This window comes from Cheilinus undulatus, linkage group 21, assembly GCF_018320785.1.
Source record: "Cheilinus undulatus linkage group 21, ASM1832078v1, whole genome shotgun sequence".
Classification (NCBI taxonomy): domain Eukaryota; kingdom Metazoa; phylum Chordata; class Actinopteri; order Labriformes; family Labridae; genus Cheilinus; species Cheilinus undulatus.
Genome location: NC_054885.1, coordinates 5,121,005 through 5,140,545, shown reverse-complemented (window position 1 = coordinate 5,140,545; position 19,541 = coordinate 5,121,005). Strand labels below are relative to the sequence as shown.

The window sequence follows — 19,541 nt, the reverse complement described above, 5'->3', positions numbered from 1 at the left end:
AAAAAAGGCAGAATGATCTAATACAATTTTACATCTAGATAAAAAGTCAGAATTATGAGATGAAAAGTTGAATTAATTTTTTTTTTATTTTTCAATTTCAGTTTTCTTTATTGGCATGAACAGATCAGTTACTGCTAAAGCAGTGTAAAAAATGCATTAGATATTTACACAAAATACACACAAATAATGTGTAGTGAAAAATAAATTCATGATCAAAACAGAATTATGAGATTAAAAAGTCAAAATTGAGAGACAAGAAATTAAAATCATCATATAGTAAATCATGATTTTGAGATAAATCAAAAGTAACTTATCTTGATTTTGACATTATTCCTCATAATTTTTTAACTCATACTTTTTTATTCTCATTATTGTGATTTATCTCAAGGTTTTTGTTTCTTTAACTCATATTTTTGACTCTTTATCTTATCATTTCGATTTAAAATTTATATTTTTTTAATATATATTTTTTTTCTTTTTATAAATGGCGGGACTGGGCTTCCATAGATAAACTACCCTTTAATATTGTGTTTTAACGATGTCGAATTTTACATAAGGCAACATGTTGCTGCCCGAGTAAATATGAACCACTCGGTAAATACAATCTGAATTCTGATTGGTCAAAATAAGCCACCTGGCAAAATCTCTGATACCTGATTGGTCTATCACCCACACGCCTCCCTGTGTCATAGATGTTACATGACGTAGCCACGCCTGGTCTCTGTGCTTTACGTTTAGCGCTCGTGCTAGTTTGACACTCTGAAGAACCGTCATGTCTCTCGGTAAAGCCGCTCGGAGTTTGGTGAAACCGCTCCGGGGCGTCCTCCGGCCTCCAGCCCAGGGTCTGAACCGGAGCTTCGCCGCTGTCGCTGAAGCCAGAGCGGTGCTGGAGAGCGAGTTGGACGGTATCCGAGCGGCGGGGACGTGGAAGGCGGAGAGGATAATCACGTCGAAGCAGGGACCGCAAATCAACGTGGACGGCAGCCGGAGCAGTGAGTCAAAGTAGTCTGTGTAACGGACGTTTATGCTAATGCTGTTATAATGTCAGCTAACAGTCTGTAAACATACAACTACTACATTAAATAAAGATTACAGGCCCTTTTGTTTGTCAGCTGGCGCTCTGCCACAATCAAACCTTGTTTTGACTGAACGACAGTTTAGCAAAGTCAGGTAAGATTACTGGGGGACACGCGCTGGAAGGATAACAGTCTGTTTAACATAACTTTATAAAGTCTTTACACTTTACTTGTCATTAAATGGTTAATATTTTCATGTATATAAAGTCTTTTAACCCTAGTTCTTTAGTGTTTATTTGCCTCAACTGCATTAATGTCAATTCTATATATTACATTAGTTAACAACCCTAATTCCAAAAAAGCTGGGGCGCTGTGTAAAATGTAAACAAACAGCATGCAATGTTTGTCAAATCTCATAAACCAATATTTTATTCACATAAACAAGACATCAGATGTTGAAACTGAGGCATTTTACCATTTCATGAAAAATACTAGCTCATTTTGAATCTGATGGCAGTAACACAACTCAAAAAAGTAGGAACTGGGCACCAGAAGGCTGGAAAAGTAAGTGGTACTCACGTAAAAACAGCTGAAAGGAGCATTTTGCAACTAAGAAGGTTAGTTGGCAACATGACTTGTAACATGACTGGGTAGTAAAGGAGCATTTTAGAGGGGCAGAGTCTCTCAGAAGTAAGGATGGGGATCAATTTTCATCTGTGTATCTGGAGACATCTCTGTGCACATAAGACAAGGCTTAAGGTCAAAATTGGATGCTGATGATCTTCAGGCCCTCAGGAGCCATTGCGTTAAAATCAGACATGACTGCTGTACAGGCCTTTCTCAACAGAGATGCCTTCTGGCATTATTACCGGTGCTTTCAAAAAGCTTTGAATGTAGCCAAGGATTGTGGTGAATATGCACATCTTTAGCTATCCCTGCACAAATAATCATAAATCCCTCGGCAGTCATAGGGATGCAATATTTTTGTTTTCTTATTTTACAGGGGTGACTTAAGACTTTTTAAATGTTAAGGATCCCTTGACAGACAAAAGGAGTCATGTTATTTCAAACCAGACTGGGTGATTATGCAGCCAGAGATCCTAAAACGTCTAAAAGAATCAGTTCACCAGTACAAATGTGACTCTAACTGCAAAGAAAAAGAAGCACTGCTATAAACACGTTATTGAAAAGTGCCCACTGCAGCAGCAGCTTATCTTCCACCTGTTTGCCGTCCTGCAGAGAGCCTGTGTTGTGTTTACTCTGCAGGGTGAACCTTTGCCAGAGATTGACTCTGCTGATTTATGAACAGCCCTTTGACTTCAGGCCATGACCTCTCGCATGTGAGAGTCACTTTGTTTTTATTCATCTGGATGGCAACCACAAAATCCCAGGCATTGTTTTTCTGTCGTTTTTTTTTTTTTTGTTCTGTATGCTGCCTCTATTGTTTTGGTTTGGGCTTAAATTACACTTTTTTTGGCAGAAAAAAAGGAGTATTTGAAAGAACAGTGTGGTGTAACAGACTCAGATAGGGACCTTTGCACCTCAAAGATACAATATGGTGAACTTCTGCACTGAAATGTAGACATTAATTAAATGCTATATTTATTAAGTTGACTTCTTAGATTACTTCAAACAGTTCCAACATCTTTCAAAGCCAGAGAAGTTTTTATTTTTTATAGTTGTAACTGAAGGCTTTTGAGCTGCAGAGGCAGGAATGAGACGTACTCCATAATGTGGCCCCACTAGACATTTCCAAGTCTAGTCGAGACACACTGCTCAGCTCTGCCGCTCTCACAGCTTAAGTCTTGATTGTATTAGATAACTGTTCAATAAATTGACACTCCATAAGGTGTTTTTACCAAACAGGTAATCACCGTTTCAGTTTCATGGATGAATTTCACGCAATGAGGGAGAAAAGCGGTTAAACTTTGCCTTCTTGGTTAATGCTGCAAGCTTTTCCAGAATGCTTTGTAGCTTGCAGCACGAGCCAGGAAGGCCTCTTTTAACCGCTTTTCCCCCTCATAATGTAGAGTTCATCCATGAAAAGAAAACCCTGGTTTACTGTTTGCCTCATGGCAGTGGTTCCCAAAGTTGGGGTCAGGACCCCTAGGGGGGTTGTGAGATAGTGAGATGGGGTCGTGGAATGCTTTCCATAAAAGACAGAGAAATTTCATACGCTTCAAAATCATAAATTTCAATTATTGTTTTAAAAAATATTGATAAAAATAAGTTCAAGTTGAATTACAAAAGGAGTTATTAAATCATATTTGTTCTTAAATGCAAATAAAAGTTAAAAAAAACCACCTAAAATGCAAGTTTTGTACATGATGCTTTGTGCAATATCATGCACTTAATCTCCCTCAAGGGAAGATGGGGGTGTCCGATCTCTAACGCCGTTTTTTTTTTTGGGGGGGGGGGGGTCACAGGCTGAAAAGTGTGGGAACCCCTGCCTCATGGTGTGAATTTAGACAGAAACCTCAATTTTGAACAAGAATCTACTTGTCATCTTTTGCTATTGCTTTGATTGAGAGCCCCACTCTGGCAGACTAACCTGCCAGAGTGGCGTCTAACCTTTCCTGTTCTCTGATATCTCCCAGCTATATTAAATTTCTGTGCCAACAACTACCTGGGACTGTCCAGCCATCCGGAGGTGGTGCAGGCAGGGATCGACGCTCTGAAAACATACGGTGCTGGACTGAGCTCTGTCAGATTCATCTGTGGCACACAGGTGAGACAGATAATCAGTAGCAAATTTAGACACAGAACAAAGCATAAGCATGTCTGTATTTGAGCGTTTACTTTCTGTTTTTAGGATATACACAAGAATCTGGAGAAGAAGTTGGCAGAGTTTCATGAGAGAGAGGATTGCATCCTTTATGCCAGCTGTTTTGATGCCAATGCTGGACTGTTTGAGGTCTGTTGTACTTCATTTATCACTTGTCATATGAAGGATGTCTCCATTATAAAAGTAATTCAATCAAAATTAGTAATATGTTTATATCCAGCATGTTCTAAAGTGATAAAATGCATTATTAATGGTTGATTAAATCAAAAAGTACAAAAGCTGTCCAAAAACTGCACATATTAACTCATATATATGTCTCAAAGATATAAATATCATTGTGTTAATATCACAAATGTGCAGCAAATTTTAGCACCAAACATATTTGTGCGGCTTGGACAGTGTGCAGGAATGACACTGCTTTTTTTGGCAATGTGAAACAGGAAATTAGCCGATGGTTGATGCACAGGATTCTGTTTTTGTTGCCTCGTGTGTCATTTCTTTTATCTTGATAACCCTAATAGATAAAGCATGATTTTTCCTCTTTAACACAGGTATTAATGGGCCCAGACGATGCAGTTTTGTCTGATGAGCTGAACCACGCCTCCATCATCGATGGGATCCGTCTGTGCCGAGCTAAGAGGCTGCGCTACAAGCACATGGACCTGAGTGACCTGGAGAACAAACTCAAAGAGTCTCAGGTAACTTTCTGTTCTAAATCCCAATAATTGCTGCTATATTTTCATCTGTATTTATGCAGCAGATCATGAAAAGTGAGTATTTTCCAACTTGTCTGGAGTGATTTTAAATATTTGCACTGTTTTCAGTCAATAAGGAGTTCAGCTTTAAGGTACTTTAGGTCATCAGTCGTAAATCTGCCATCCTTGCACTGCATTAACGACCGTGCAGGTGCAGAAATGCTGATATTGATAAGGCATTTTGAAAGTCCCCCTCATCATTTTTGGCTCCTAACGTTGTCAGTTTGAGTTTTATGGTGCATTAAAAACCAATTACCCTGAGGTTACGGGGTCAGATGAAAGCTGCAGTATTGATAAGCCAATGATGGCTCCTCTGTTTCAGTGACTCTTGTTTTTCCTCCTCAGTCATCTCGTATGCGCCTCATCGTGACCGATGGCGTCTTCTCAATGGATGGAGACGTGGCTCCTCTAACAGGAATCTGTGACCTGGCTGAACAGTATGGAGCCATGGTGTTTATCGATGAATGTCACGCCACCGGGTTCCTGGGATCCCGAGGCAGGTGGGTTGGACTCTTAGTGACCCATAAATCAGAAATTAACCACCACTTTGTTTATCTTTAAACCAGTGATACTCAACACGTGGCTCTTGAGTCACATGTGGCTCTTTTGTGTCTTAATTGGAAATATTATACCCCCGGAACACCTTAAAAAGGGAAACTTTGACCTCAGAAATGATCTATTAAGTCATATTCATCAGTTTACTTACATGTCAACCATTATTTATGTTTTTGTCTGTACATTTTGACTGCCCTTATTAGCAATTTTTCCTGTTTTTGCCACTTTCAATCCAATTTTGCTGCTTATAGCCAATTTTTGCCACTTCTTTGTTCTGCTTTTCACCAATTTTTATCGCATTTTTGCCACTTCATCTTGCTTTTCGCCCATTTCTTTCCTACCTTTGCTACTTTTTGTCTATTTTAGTCACTTTTCACTCATTCTTTTGCTATTTTTGCCACCTGTAACTCCTTTTTTTCACCACTTTTCACCTATTTTTGCCACTTTCTACACTTCATGCCACTTTTTCTCTCAATTTTTACCCCTTTGTCACCCATTTTTGCCACCTTTAATTTATTTTTATTGCCACTTTAACCCTTTTTTGCCACTTTTCACCACTTAGATTGTGGCTCTTGCAAAGATATTTTTAAACAGTTTAGCTCTTTGGTTGGGCAGGGTTGAGTAACACTGCTTTAAACCCTTTACATTGATGGTATTATTGCCGTAGTATTTAAGATGATTAAAAGGAGAATAATTCCAGACAGATCTTTTTGTAAAGGGTTTTATGAAGTGGAATTATTCTGGAGATATCATCAGTGTTTAAATTATGTACAAAAACACTGTAATTAGTGCTAAAATTGTTATTATTGAAATATAGAAAGAGAAAACTCAAGTCTGCATATTGTCTGTGACAGAATCTTTTTGTTGATTCAACCAGAAAATATCAGCAAACTGACGGAGCCTTTTTAATGTTGTGCTTTGTTTTCCACCATTATTGTGAAATGATCTGATGCAACTTCCCTCTTTGATTTCAGAGGAACAGACGAGCTCCTAGGAGTGATGAACAGAGTTCACATCGTAAACTCCACCCTGGGAAAAGCGCTGGGAGGAGCTGCCGGTATGTTTCCATCTGATCTATGACTTCACTAATCCACAAGAGTCAGCTCTGAGTATCATCCACGAACAGTTTCTGACTAATTTTATAAAATCAATGGGTTGGTCAGAATTCACGTGGACTGTCATCAGGCAGATCCACCATGCAAAGCTTCATGCTGATGCATTTGATCCTAGTCAGAGAATAACTGGACCAATCAGTGTCAAGTGGGGAGAAGGAAGTGGTATCAGTTTATTTGAAACTGCAAACCTGGAAACAAAGGCGATCAGTGCAGAGATTAGCATGGATGCAGCTATAGCAACAGTTGTATTAGGACAGTCACCCTATGAGTTTTATTTTGAAAGGTTCTGACCTTCCAAACACCGTCTATGGGGTGTTGCCCAGATGGATGTGAAATACATCCCACACCATGAACACATGAAACAGTCTATCTGGCGTGTCAGGTTATGTTTTACAGACTTTATCCAAATTCTCTGAAGTCATGGTGAGCTAATATGTGAACACAGTAGGAAATATTCTGGAAAATTCATTGTGAGTGAGCAGACAGAGGAGGTGTTTATATCCTGCAAACAGTTAGAAACTTGTGCTACGGGAGCGCAGATGGTCGAGTGGTTTAAGGCGCTACCCATGTACGCGGGCAGCCCAGGTTTAAATCCAGCCTGTGGCCCCTTGCCCCATGTCTCTCCCCACTTTCTTCCCTGTTTCCGAGTCTATCCACTGTCCTTCCTCTATCAAATAAAGGCATGAAAAGGCCCAAAAATAAATCTTAAAAAAAAAAAAAAAAAACTTGGGCCATGATTGTGCACACAATTTAGAAGCTTTAAACTTTTTTCTGCTCACCAGAGTAGTCTTTTCTTTAAATATTCAGGGATTCATGTGTGAAAAGGGCTTTACGAAGGCAGTGTAGCTTATTTCCTGCTGTTTCCAGTCTGTATGCTAAGCCTAACCCGCTGTTAGATGCATCTTTATATTTGAATTAGAAATATGAGTGATATCTTTAAAAGAAATAATAATAATAATATCTTGAATTTACATAGCGCCTTTCAAGAAACCCAAGGACGCTTTACAGGAACACATAGAGATGGACAAACTATGTGAGGGGTACAATGAGTGTAAGGGGTGGTTTAGTGAAGACTGTAGGCTGTGGTGAAAAGGTGGCGCTTGAGACGTTTTTTGAAAATGTCCAGAGATGGAGCGCTACGCACAAATTTCCCAAAAATTACTATAAGTCTAGCAAATGTTCCTCATTACAGATGTATTTTTAATAATCTAACATTGTGTCCTCCAGGTGGTTACACCGTCGGCCCTAAACCACTCATCGACCTGCTGAGACAGCGCTCCAGACCTTACCTGTTCTCAAACTCGCTCCCCCCTCCGGTCGTCGGCTGCGCCACCAAAGCCGTGGAGCTGCTGCTCGCCTCCAACGAGATCGCACAGAGTATGACGGCCAAAACCATGAGGTGAATTACGTCTTATTCACAGAGGACGTTATCACACTTCTGTTGTTTGGTGTTCAGTACTTCAGGGTTAAATATTTTACTTTTCTAGAAGCTTCTGAGGAGTTTGATGCTAAATAATCTTTTTATAATCATTTTATTTATTTTATTTTCTAATTCATAAATGCAGATTCTTTTTGCTTAAGCCGTAAAATAGCAGAAGCAGAAGGAAGGAGAAACTATAATCATATCTGCCTTTTATTTTCATAACTAAATGAGCAGATATGTGCACTGATGGTTGCATTGGTTTAAACGTGTGGGAGGAATTATTGTAGACTTTTCCATCTTGATTCCTGATCTTATAAGCTACCACCCACATGCTGCCTTCAGAGCTTGTTATGTAACTGTAAGCCATAGGGTTAATTTAATATGCTGTGGCATAGATCAGTACACATTTTAGATGCTTGATCTTGAGGAGACTTCATGAATATAGCTGTGGGAAAAAACATGAGAATAGCAGGAATACTGAGTGTCGAGTTGGTTTATCGCTGAATTTTGGCTTTGAAATAAACAACAGGCATTTCAGCAGTGTACTTGCATGGCTTTAAATTGTGCCTGAGAAACATAAATACAAGTTATGCTGTCCTGTGTTAAGCCATACTGTTGCAGGGAGCTTACATACAAAACCTGCACGATTTTATTTTACACACCCAGTAGGATTATTGCATTCAAATCTTTGTTTTTCTTTTTTAATCCTGTTTTTTATGCTTCTTTCTCAGGTTCAGAAACAAGATGACACAGGCTGGTTTCACCATTGCAGGCTCGGCTCACCCGATCTGTCCCGTGATGCTCGGCGATGCTCGGCTTGCCTCTCTCATGGCCGATGATATGCTGAAGCTCGGTGAGACACCAGTGTGACCAGATGCACATAAAAAACTGCTTTATCTAGGATGTTTTACATTCATACTGAGCTCTTTTTACTTGTCAACTCCTATTAGTAGATTAATAATACATGTACTTGATGCAATCTACTCAAGGAAGATGACACAGAAAACATAAAGTCATGTATACAGATCAGACCAAACCAGTTTGACTGCAGGAGACATAAAACAAGCTCTAACCAGACGTCTTTCTTCCTCACAGGAGTCTACGTGATTGGATTCTCCTACCCAGTCGTCCCAAAAGGCAAAGCCAGAATCCGCGTCCAGATTTCCGCCGCCCACACAGACGAAGACATCGACCACTGCGTTGAGGCGTTCATCCAGACGGGCAGAAAACACGGAGTCATCTCCTGAAACGGACAGTGAGGATTGTGAAACATATGCACCGTTCAGTCTGAACTACAGTGAACGCTCGCTCTGCAGATCGCTGCTGCTGCCTGTAACCCAAGACCTGCGAATGCTTCAGACAGAAATATTAGTTACATGTGTAGGTCAAAGGAGGTGATGTTATTTAGTGTGTCGCCAAGCTGAATGAAGCTACGTTTAGATGTTTGTATTCTGATTAAAAGGGCTGCTAAAGTTTGAGATGTGGGGTAAATGTTTGCTCTCTAAAGCCTATTTTTCTAGTCATCATGAAGCCTAATGATGTTAACAAATTAGAGAAAGCATCTTGTAAAAAACAACTACAATTTTAAAATTCATCTCAAGAAATCAGTTAAAGTTTAAATAAACTTTGTCTCCTAGTGAGAGAAGGATTTTCAGGAATAAAGGAACCTTACAGTGTTTCATCACCCCCAGCCAAAGATTTTACGCTTCTCCTCAGAGAGAGAGGATTGCATTGCCTTTTTTCAAAGATGCAGTTTTGCAGGTTCTGTATGTGGAATAATGTAAAAATATTAAAGTTAATTCTTGCTAACAAAGGATTTCTGTGTTTTGTTGCTTATCTTTGACGTCTGAGTGTCACCGTGCAGCCTGACAGATTGTTTCTGGAAACATTTCTTCATCTTAAATCCAAGTTTGTCATTTTTATTCTCAATTTTTGGACATTTACTAGTTTTAAAGTCAACTAGTATTTAATATGAACCGTATTACCTTTTAATTTTATTTTTTCATGTCCAAGCTCAAGACCTAGCAAGTGTTAGGGCCTAAACAGTAATACTTTTATGAGAAAAAAGGTGTTTCAAAGCTCGGCAGCCGAGCAAAAGCTGTGTCTGAGTTGTAAATAATTCAGAAATTACATGACAATATAACAAATTGGTAAAGAAATTTTCCTTTGGAGTAACAGGGATTGCATTTGGGTAGGAAAGTACATAAATGCTGCATTACAATCTGTCTTGTACTTCGGTCCGGTAGGTGTCAGATGTATTGGTACTGGTACTATGTTGGTACCAGCTTTCTACACTCATCCCTAGGCGAGCAAAAGTTACATGTAAAGTTTAAGTTTAAACATATTTACTAATTTATATGCTGTATTTCACACTGTTTAAATGGCATGTTCTCCCAATGTTATCACGTATCTCAGTCCAATAATACTTGTGTATATTTTTAGATTAATAAAACAAGGGACTATAAAGAAAACAGAAGAAGACAGAAATTGTTATGTGAGGTGAAAAAAAGAAAACCAAATCATGTTTAAATCACTGAATTTTCTACGTGTAAATTAATTTGTTGTGCCCTTTAACACTTTACTAGATTAGTGCTGCAACTTACAGTATGACGCCTTAAAAACGTGAAGATAAATCGCTGCGTCAACAGTCTTTCGGATGGATAATACTGATATTTAAAGTATTTTAGGTAGAATATAGAGTTCAGACAGCTGTGCTGGTCGTGGTTCTTTGTTTTTAATGTCTCCCCCTCCCTCTCTTGTCATTTTCGCGCCATAGTCGCTGTCACCCCACCTCCTTTTGAACGTCCTGCCTCTTTCATTCTGCTTTAACCAATGGCAACAGATCATAACTGTGTTCGGCCAATCAGAGAAGAGAAAAGGGGCGGTACTAAGCGCGACTCGCGCGAAACAGACAGGAAAGAGTTCCGTTTTTCCCGCGAAACAACACACCGTGGAGCATTGCATCCAGCCTGTCATACCAGCTCCGTCTTTGAGTTGTAACTCCTTAATAATTCAGCGTTTAGGTTTTATTTTCGACCAGCTCTGTTTGTAAGCTCCTCTGGTTCAATATGTCCGGATTTGACGACCCCGGAATTTACTACAGCGAAAGTTTCGCTGGAGAAGGATCCGTGGATGAAGGAGGACAGAAGAGGAGTCAGATCAAGAAACGGTTCAGAGAGTTCCTCAGACAGTTCAGAGTGGGGACAGACCGAACCGGATTCACTTATAAATACAGGTACGTTAGTAGAAACGCAGAATACTTTATATCGGCTGATGTATGAATGACGTGCAGGTGGACTAAAGTAAAAACTTACTTTCAAAACCCAAAATACCGGTGTAACAGAAAACTTGGGACTCACAATGAAAACATAACATAAATATTCGGGCTATGTGCTGTACCAAGCTAATGAGGTGTATTTATTATGAGGGGTGCGCGATGAAAGACGGAGAGATGTCTGAGGAAAGCTAACCGCCGGTAATTTTGCCACAATTTGGGTCAGTGACGTCAGCAAAATAAGCGTTCGAGACTCGTTTTTAAATGTTTTATTTTAAAATAAAAATGGACATGTAAATGCGTCAATCTGACCTATGGAGTTAAATCCTTTACATAAAGTTTGAATGGCGTTTGAAGGCAGCGGACATAAAGCAAGCACGCGTATCCCTTGCTGGACGCTTTACTGTTGCATCATGGGAAATGTAGTGTTAGGCTGTTAGAAGTGAAGACGCGTTCTTAAGCTCATAAATCTGATTATGTCTTGCGATTTTAACTTCTCTTACCTAAATAGTTGCGTAAATAACCCGTTCATTTTGATATAGGCATTCTAGTAAAAATTTTAAATTAGTTGCAAGACGTAGGATGATGATAAAGCGACATTAATCATCAATGAAATAGAGAAATGGAAACTCAAATTGTGAAAAATCTATCTAAAACATTTTCATATTGCTCATGTCTTGTGGCTGGTTTAAAAAAAAAAAAAATAACCCTTTGGTATTTACCAGAAAATGTTGTTTTAATTTGCTAAATTATTAACACGTTTCTGTGGTCGCAAATCAACAACATGTGGAAGTTAGGGACAAAAGTGACATTTTTTTGTGTATTTTATGTTAAAGTGACAAATATGGTTTACAGTTACACCAAGGTGCTTTCTGAAATGTTATTAATCAAGGTAATATATAGGTAATGTAATGTTACTAAGAAAATAGTTAATATCATTGCACTTGTGTTGATGAGAAATATCAAAGATAATATCTCTGTAACATCTCTTCTTTACTCTAAATGCAGAGATGAGCTGAAGAGGCACTACACCCTGGGCGAGTACTGGGTGGAGGTGGAGATGGAGGATTTGGCCAGCTTTGACGAAGATTTGTCTGACTGTCTGTACAAGCTGCCAACTGAGAACCTGCCACTGGTGAGTCTTGGTACCATCCAAATTCTGCTGATTTACTGATGGATGATGCAAACAGAGAGAAAATATTGAAATTCTTGTGAGAACCCTATTCCTGACAATTTGTTCTATTTTCCAGTTGGAGGAAGCTGCCAAGGAGGTGGCAGATGAAGTGACCCGACCCCGTCCCGCAGGCGAGGAGACAGTCCAGGACATCCAGGTCATGGTGAAGAGCGATGCTCATCACGCCTCCATTCGCAGCCTCAAGGTACCAGCAAACTTTAACCTCAATATTCAGCCATATGTTTTTATTAATTTCATCCATTTGACCCGGTTTCATCCTCTCTCCTCTGTAGTCAGAGATGGTGTCTCGCCTGGTCAAGGTCCACGGTATCATTATATCTGCCACCGCGGTAAAGGCGAAAGCAACCAAGGTGTGTCTGCAGTGTCGCGGCTGTCGCTCTGTCATCCCGAACATCCCCATTCCTCCAGGCCTGCAGGGCTACGCTCTGCCGAGGAAATGTAACAAGTGAGTATGAGAGTCTTGATCAAGGATGGTGAGGGAAGATTGGTCAGGGGGAGGGGCGAGACTTTAATACCTTTAATACAATGTAAACAATGTTCTCTGTCTCTCAGAGAGGATGCTGGGAGAGTGAAGTGTCCTGTGGATCCATACTTCATCATCCCGGACCGCTGCGTCTGTGTCGACTTTCAGACTCTCCGCCTACAGGAGTCTCCTGATGCAGTCCCTCATGGAGAAATGCCCCGACACCTGCAGCTGTACTGCGACAGGTGAGCAGGCTTTACCTGGAAAAACATCTATAATACTCAATGTAAAGGGCTGTTTTTCCTTCAACTGTTATCTTCTTCTCAGGTATCTTTGTGACCGAGTCGTCCCAGGGAACAGAGTGACCATCATGGGAATCTTCTCCATCAAAAAGATGGCGGCGGCTAAGACCGCTGGTAAAGAGAAGAGCGCAGGTGTGGGCATCCGCTCGTCCTACCTGAGAGTGGTCGGCATCCAGGTGGACACAGAAGGAACAGGTAAAGATGAGCACTTTAAACCTTAAGACACAGGGTTTTAAGTGAGTAGCAGGAGGATTTAAAGTCCTGGTTTGTGGTTTTTCTTCCAGGTCGAGGTGCTACAGCGTCGGTCACCCCACAGGAAGAAGAGGAGCTCAGGGCGCTCGCTGCTACTCCGAACATCTACGCCTCGCTGGGTCGATCTGTCGCTCCGTCTATTTATGGAAGTGATGATCTAAAGAAGGCAATCACCTGTCTGCTGTTTGGAGGATCAAGGAAGAGGTGAGGCTCAGAAAAACTACATTTCCCAGGAGAACCGGAGCAGCAGAGCTCATCTAAGTAAACTAAAGTCTTAAAATCAGCTCTAATATGAGCGTTACATTTGTCCTCTCAGGCTTCCTGACGGTCTGACTCGTAGAGGAGACATTAACCTGTTGATGCTGGGAGACCCGGGAACCGCCAAGTCTCAGCTGCTCAAGTTTGTAGAGAGATGTTCACCCATCGGGGTAAGCGCTGTCCTTTATGGTCAGATTCTCATTATATCCTGTTCTGTTTGATTCATGTTAATTTATTATTTGTGTCATCAGGTGTACACCTCTGGTAAAGGCAGCAGTGCAGCCGGTCTGACCGCCTCCGTTCTGAGGGACCCGCACACTCGAGGGTTCATCATGGAGGGCGGCGCCATGGTGCTGGCTGATGGTGGAGTTGTCTGCATTGACGAGTTTGACAAGGTGAGATTTACTGTTGCACAGGGACCTTAAAAAGTCGAAGAGTCTCAAACACTAGACTTCAGTCTTATGCTCAAATGTAGGCGAGCTCAGATTTAAGATAAACCTTTTTTTCTGAAGGGTGATTAAATACATTACTAAATCTACACCATGTATTTATAGTTGTTGATGCATTTTCTCTAGAGGATTTGCTCTAGAGATCAATCATGGAATTCACAGAAAGATATTACATCTGAATCTATAAATCATAAATGCTAGAGAGGATAACAAGGTGGAAAAACGCAAAATGGACTTCAAAATGAAAATTAAAAATTGTTTGCAGGTCAAATATTGAAGGGTAAATTGATAGATATCCATTAATCACCAATGTTACAGGGTGGCATGCATTTCTGTTTGCTTGTGTATTATAAGGGTCTTTAAATGGCTGGTATTAGTGTTTTCACATCTGTGACGCAACCCTGATAGTAGGGTATATATTCACATTTATTTCATGTTTAATCTAAATCCCAATTAACTGGTGTTGAGGTACAAATAAAAGTAGGATAGGTAAATACAATCTACAGAGCAGACTGGGGATGGCAGTACAAACAGGAAATATGAACAAAAAAATCAACATCAAAGTTTTAGATGCCGGAGATTACAGCCACATTGACATACAACCCATTAAAACCAAGGAAGACCACTGAAAGGGGCGAGGCTGGGAACCACTGATCTATAGGATGCCGTTAGAAACATAATTTTTCATTTATAGCACAGCATCTATTCAAATTTTAAAAAGAAGTGTTTTTAACTATATACAGTCATGTGCATAAGTTGTAGGCATGTAGGGCTAGCGTGACCTTGGCCAAGGTCAAGCTCGATGGCATCTCTTCTGTCCAGGCCTTTTTACACCTGGTAATACGCCTGGAGACCACTGGTAGTTTTCAGGCTCTTTGGACATCCAGAGCATGACCATGGAGTTGTGTCAACCCCACTACCCACCCAAGTGATACCCAAGGCTGTGCTTACTCATCACATCCAGCCCTTACGCAACCCCAAAGTTGTGGACTTTATTTTTTCAAATGATTATTTTCCATGTGTGTGGCCATGTGTAAGGACATCTAGAGCACAAAGGGGATTGTATCAATCTTTCTTCGGAAGGTGCACGTAGGTGGCTTACCCGCCACATCTGGCCTCCATTTTTGGCCCAAAACATGCCTTGAAGCTCTGCACAGAACTACGTATTTGTAGACAGAATTGACAGTTGTAAGGTGCTGGAAAAGTTGCTTGATAAGGGTTAAATATCACCTTGGAACAGTTCAAGAAACCATGAAAATATTGTTAAAAGATGGGCAGTTTACTAGCTTGGTAATTGACTTAAATCAGAGGTTGAAAGCAGATCTTTAGTGTGTGAATGGAGGAACTTGCAGGGTGAGATAGGACTTCAATTAATTAATTTTTTTTAAACTGAATTAATATAAATCAGTGTGCTAACTTCTCCTTATTCACTGGCCTGTTTTTAGTAAAAAGATAAATTACAAGCCGCTTCTTTTCGTTGTTCAGATGAGGGAAGACGACAGAGTGGCCATTCATGAAGCCATGGAGCAGCAGACCATCTCCATCGCAAAGGTACGTGCTTAAAGAGTGTTTTAAACATTATTTTCTGTTTTCATGGAGAGTTTGACCAATAGTCTCTCCTCCTCCTCAGGCCGGCATCACCACAACCCTGAACTCTCGCTGCTCCGTCCTCGCTGCCGCTAACTCCGTGTTCGGGCGCTGGGACGACACAAAAGGCGAAGACAACATCGACTTCATGCCCACCATCCTGTCCCGTTTTGACATGATCTTCATCATCAAAGACCAGCACGACCAGCAGAGAGACATGGTGAGGACATCTCTGACTGCTTCTTCTCTGCTTTAAATCTATCAAATCAGTGAGTTAATGTTTGAGATCTTCATCTGTTTTAGACGCTGGCTCGTCACGTGATGAACGTCCACCTGAGCGCTCAGACTCAGACTGAAGGCGTGGAGGGCGAGATCCCGCTGGCCATGCTTAAGAAATACATCGGCTACGCCAGAGCGTGAGTGCCAGCTTGTATCCCTGATACGATGAATCTTCGTTTATCTGTAAGTCACTCTGCTCATTCATATTCTTGCTCCGGATGTTTTAGTAAATGCGGCCCTCGTCTTTCTGCTGCTGCTGCGGAGAAACTGAAGAACAGATACGTGCTGATGAGGAGCGGAGCGAGAGAGCACGAGAGGGAGACGGACAAAAGGCCGTCCATCCCCATCACAGTCAGGTACTTTACACTTTAAATCTTTACCTTACCATTTAAAGGCTTAAAACTGTTAAATAATCAAAGTTCTGTTTTCTCCCATCAGGCAGCTGGAGGCCGTCGTTCGTATCGCCGAGTCTTTGGCGAAGATGAAGCTGCAGGCCGTCGCTGGAGAGGAAGAGGTCGATGAAGCTCTCAGACTCTTCCAGGTGTCCACGCTCGACGCCGCGCTGTCAGGAAGCCTCTCAGGTATGTACGCATGATGTTAAATGTGAAGTTTTTCTCTAGAGCTGAAGGAGTAGAAATGTTAGCATTAGTGTTTGATGACGGTAGCTGATAATGGCTTTAATCCTTTAATTACAAATTCAACTGGTCCAAATTTTAAGATTAAGAAATGTACCTGGACCAGACATGCTTGGCCCAATAAGCAGCCAATAATGTCAAATTTCAAACCAATACAGATGAATTTGAGCACAGCCTTGAAAAACAAAAACAAAAAACTTTTTATTCATAGTCTGTCTTTTAAATTTGCATGTAAAAGTGCATAAAAACAAAACAACAGAGCTGTATTTGAACATATCTAAGGTAGTAGAAGTGTTTTTTTTTTCACTTGAATAAAAATAAATATAAAAAATACAATGAAATTCTGTAGATAGTAATTTTGGTCACATCTTACCCAGGCATGCATAAAAACTAAATTTGCACCGTTGTAGATAGAGTTGAAAAGGACATGTTTTATACTCGGTATTTTGGGGCTACTTCTGTCAGCATCGCTCACCACACTTCAAAGCAACGCGGTGCATTGTAGGTAGACTGTTGCTGGGCAATGCGGATTGTTGCGTTCACGGTCTGAAATACTGTGGGAATTTATGAAAACTTGCCCTCTGCATCTCTGGCATGACCACAGTTCTGGGCCACTTGGGGGTTGGTTCTGGGCCTCATTTGGCCCCTGGGGCGACTAATTGAACAGGCCTGCTCTGGGTTTTTGGGAATGCCAGTCAGATTTTTAGGAGTGGTGCTGTTTGGCCCTAGCTGCCACTGGCTCCGCCCCTAGGATGTTATTGGTATCGCTACTTGCTGCCAAAACTCATCAGGGAGTTCGAAAACAACATAATGTTGTTTTGATTGGAAACATTTTTTCCATGTCACAAAAGAAACATCATTAAATTCTTGTCAAAATGTTTGTTTACATAATTAGTATGGTTGCACCATACTGATGTATGTTTTAGATTACAAATTCATGCTGCTGATAAAGAATTGGATTGCTAAATAAGCTCCTTGAAAGATAAAAAGTCATTATAAGATTAAAAAAAGTCAAAATTATGAGAGAAAATCATGATTAGGACTTTTTTTATCTCAAAATATCTCATTTTTTATGTCATAGCTATGACTTAGGATTTTATTTTTTATTATTTTTTTAAGAAATCCCTATCCTTCACATTTTTCTTTAATTGATGTAAAAAGGCTTCTGTAGTTAAACCTTGCACTCTTGAAAAAGTAAAGTATAAAAAAGAAGAATCTGTATTACGCATGTCTTTAAACGAGGCATGACAGTTGTTTTCTGTTGTTAATATTTCCGTCTACTTTCTGGTCTCAGGAGTGGAGGGCTTCACCTCTCAGGAGGATCAGGAAATGATCTCACGTGTTGAAAAGCAGCTGAAGAGACGCTTCGCCATCGGCTCACAGGTTTCTGAACACAGCATCGTCCAGGACTTCACCAAACAGGTCAGTACGAGGAAAAATAAAGGGAAGGGGAAAGCTGAAGAAATAAACCTCAATTATTCTGTACACCACTGTGTAACAAACAGGTCATCAAGCTTTGTCATATACTAATATCATGGCTAAATTCATCTTAGAATAAATCTTTAAAATCCATTTTTCTCTCTGACAGAAATATCCAGAACACGCCATCTACAAAGTCCTCCACCTGATGCTGAGGAGAGGCGAGCTGCAGCATCGCATGCAGAGGAAAGTCCTCTACAGAGTCAAATAGAGGAAACCAGCTCTTATTTCACACCTATGATGTTAATGTAAATAGTTTTGATCTACGTATTCTCTGTTTTTGTGTCAGGACATGTTGGAATGATTTATGCTCTTAGTCGTGGTGAAAATCTGGGATTTATTTAGTAAATGAATTCATAAAAAGTAATAAAATAAAGGCGTCACTGTTACACACAGATGTTTAAAGGTGTCTGATATGGAAGCATTTGAAATAAAGTACTTAAATAAAAATAAGAGCGCTGGTTTTTATTTAATAAAGTTCATGAATATGACAGGCTGATAAAAACATCAACACTTGGTTAATTTTACAGAACATAAGGTTAAAATGTTACGGTGATGTCATCAGTATGAGGAAACTGTCCTTTATTTGATTATTGTTACACTGAGGGTGGAACCAAAAAATGGCTACATAAATATATAACAAAAAAAGAAATGTACATTCATATTTTGCATAAACATCAAATATTAATCTTTTAAACCCTTTAAATGTCAGTTTAAGTGAAAAAAAATCTCAGATGTTTGGTGCAGATGGCCTCCTGGTCACGCTCCACGTAAGCCTGTGGTCCAGGTTCAAGTCTGGCCTCTGCTTTCTTGACTCCCACAGTCTCACATCCCTGTGTCTGAATCACACTACTGTCTTCTTAATAACGACCAAAATGCCAAAAAGTGTTATTAAAAGAACCCTGATGTAAGGGGAAAAGCCACAAAAAGTGAAGTACTCTGTAAATACAGTATGCAAATTAAATTTCCTAGAAGGAGAATATGTCAGCCTTGGATACATAATCACAAGAATACAATGATTTTTATGTATGATTTTCTTTAAAGGGTTTTCATAAATTGTTAAACTCAAGGTGTAAGTGGCCAAAGATGGCCACCATTCATAAACAGCAGTACAAATATTTTACATTAAAAAATGTTTCACTCTTTAGCATCAATTTTGTTTTTATCAAGCTCAGACCTGATCATAGAAATCAAACACTGATTTTCTGAGGGGGGGATTTGACCCTTGCAATACCAGTTTAACTACTAAAACGCTGAATTTTCTACTTTAAAAACACTTTATTTTCATACACTGTGAAAATTAGATTTTATTGTAAGTGATTATGACTTTGAATGTGATAGTGATGGGCAACAATTTTGATTTGTAAGCATTTTTTCTTTTTTTCACAAAACTGTTACACTGAAGTTTTTGTGGCCAAAAATGACGGTTATACATAAATAGAAAAAAATATATGTTTTTATTATGCACTTGTTTTGCATTTACTTTTTAACCAAGGTCAGAGCTCATTATAAATAAATGTTTTAAGTTTAAACAATATCAGACCTGCTTGTACATGTCAACTGGAGTAATTTAACCCTTTAAATGCCAGTTTAAGCAAAAAAAAACAAAAAAACAAAAAAAAAACAACCAAAACCCCAAAAAAACAACGAAAAAAAAAAAAAAAAACCCAAAAAAACAACCAAAAAAAACAAACAAACCTGATGTTTGTGATGTAAAAA

General features: G+C 39.8%; 2 protein-coding genes across 2 annotated transcripts; both read left to right on the top strand.

Annotated features, from left to right (window-relative positions):
- The first annotated feature begins 709 nt into the window (after nt 1–709).
- On the top strand, nt 710–9,465 carry gcat (glycine C-acetyltransferase). The gene is made up of 9 exons (XM_041816820.1): nt 710–992; nt 3,614–3,744; nt 3,829–3,930; nt 4,353–4,499; nt 4,902–5,056; nt 6,086–6,168; nt 7,454–7,625; nt 8,381–8,502; nt 8,745–9,465. The coding sequence occupies exons 1-9, from the start codon at nt 773–775 to the stop codon at nt 8,894–8,896; spliced, it is 1,284 nt and encodes a 427-aa protein (XP_041672754.1). The 5' UTR covers nt 710–772; the 3' UTR covers nt 8,897–9,465.
- A 1,106-nt stretch (nt 9,466–10,571) lies between these two features.
- mcm5 (minichromosome maintenance complex component 5) lies at nt 10,572–18,266 on the top strand. The gene is made up of 16 exons (XM_041816798.1): nt 10,572–10,884; nt 11,932–12,058; nt 12,174–12,302; nt 12,391–12,563; nt 12,671–12,826; nt 12,909–13,078; nt 13,168–13,339; nt 13,452–13,563; nt 13,645–13,788; nt 15,328–15,393; nt 15,473–15,649; nt 15,733–15,845; nt 15,936–16,064; nt 16,147–16,289; nt 17,638–17,765; nt 17,932–18,266. The coding sequence occupies exons 1-16, from the start codon at nt 10,718–10,720 to the stop codon at nt 18,031–18,033; spliced, it is 2,208 nt and encodes a 735-aa protein (XP_041672732.1). The 5' UTR covers nt 10,572–10,717; the 3' UTR covers nt 18,034–18,266.
- The last annotated feature ends 1,275 nt before the right edge of the window (nt 18,267–19,541 follow it).

What these genes read in the sequence shown, in the direction of transcription:
- gcat (XM_041816820.1), top strand. Translation starts at nt 773, where the DNA reads ATGTCTCTCGGTAAAGCCGCTCGGAGTTTGGTGAAACCGCTCCGGGGC. An exon ending in CGTGGACGGCAGCCGGAGCA is followed by an intron (nt 993 to 3,613) that starts GTGAGTCAAAGT and finishes GATATCTCCCAG; the next exon opens with CTATATTAAATTTCTGTGCC. An exon ending in ACAAACTCAAAGAGTCTCAG is followed by an intron (nt 4,500 to 4,901) that starts GTAACTTTCTGT and finishes TTTCCTCCTCAG; the next exon opens with TCATCTCGTATGCGCCTCAT.
- mcm5 (XM_041816798.1), top strand. Translation starts at nt 10,718, where the DNA reads ATGTCCGGATTTGACGACCCCGGAATTTACTACAGCGAAAGTTTCGCT. An exon ending in GGATTCACTTATAAATACAG is followed by an intron (nt 10,885 to 11,931) that starts GTACGTTAGTAG and finishes CTCTAAATGCAG; the next exon opens with AGATGAGCTGAAGAGGCACT. An exon ending in GCATTGACGAGTTTGACAAG is followed by an intron (nt 13,789 to 15,327) that starts GTGAGATTTACT and finishes TTCGTTGTTCAG; the next exon opens with ATGAGGGAAGACGACAGAGT.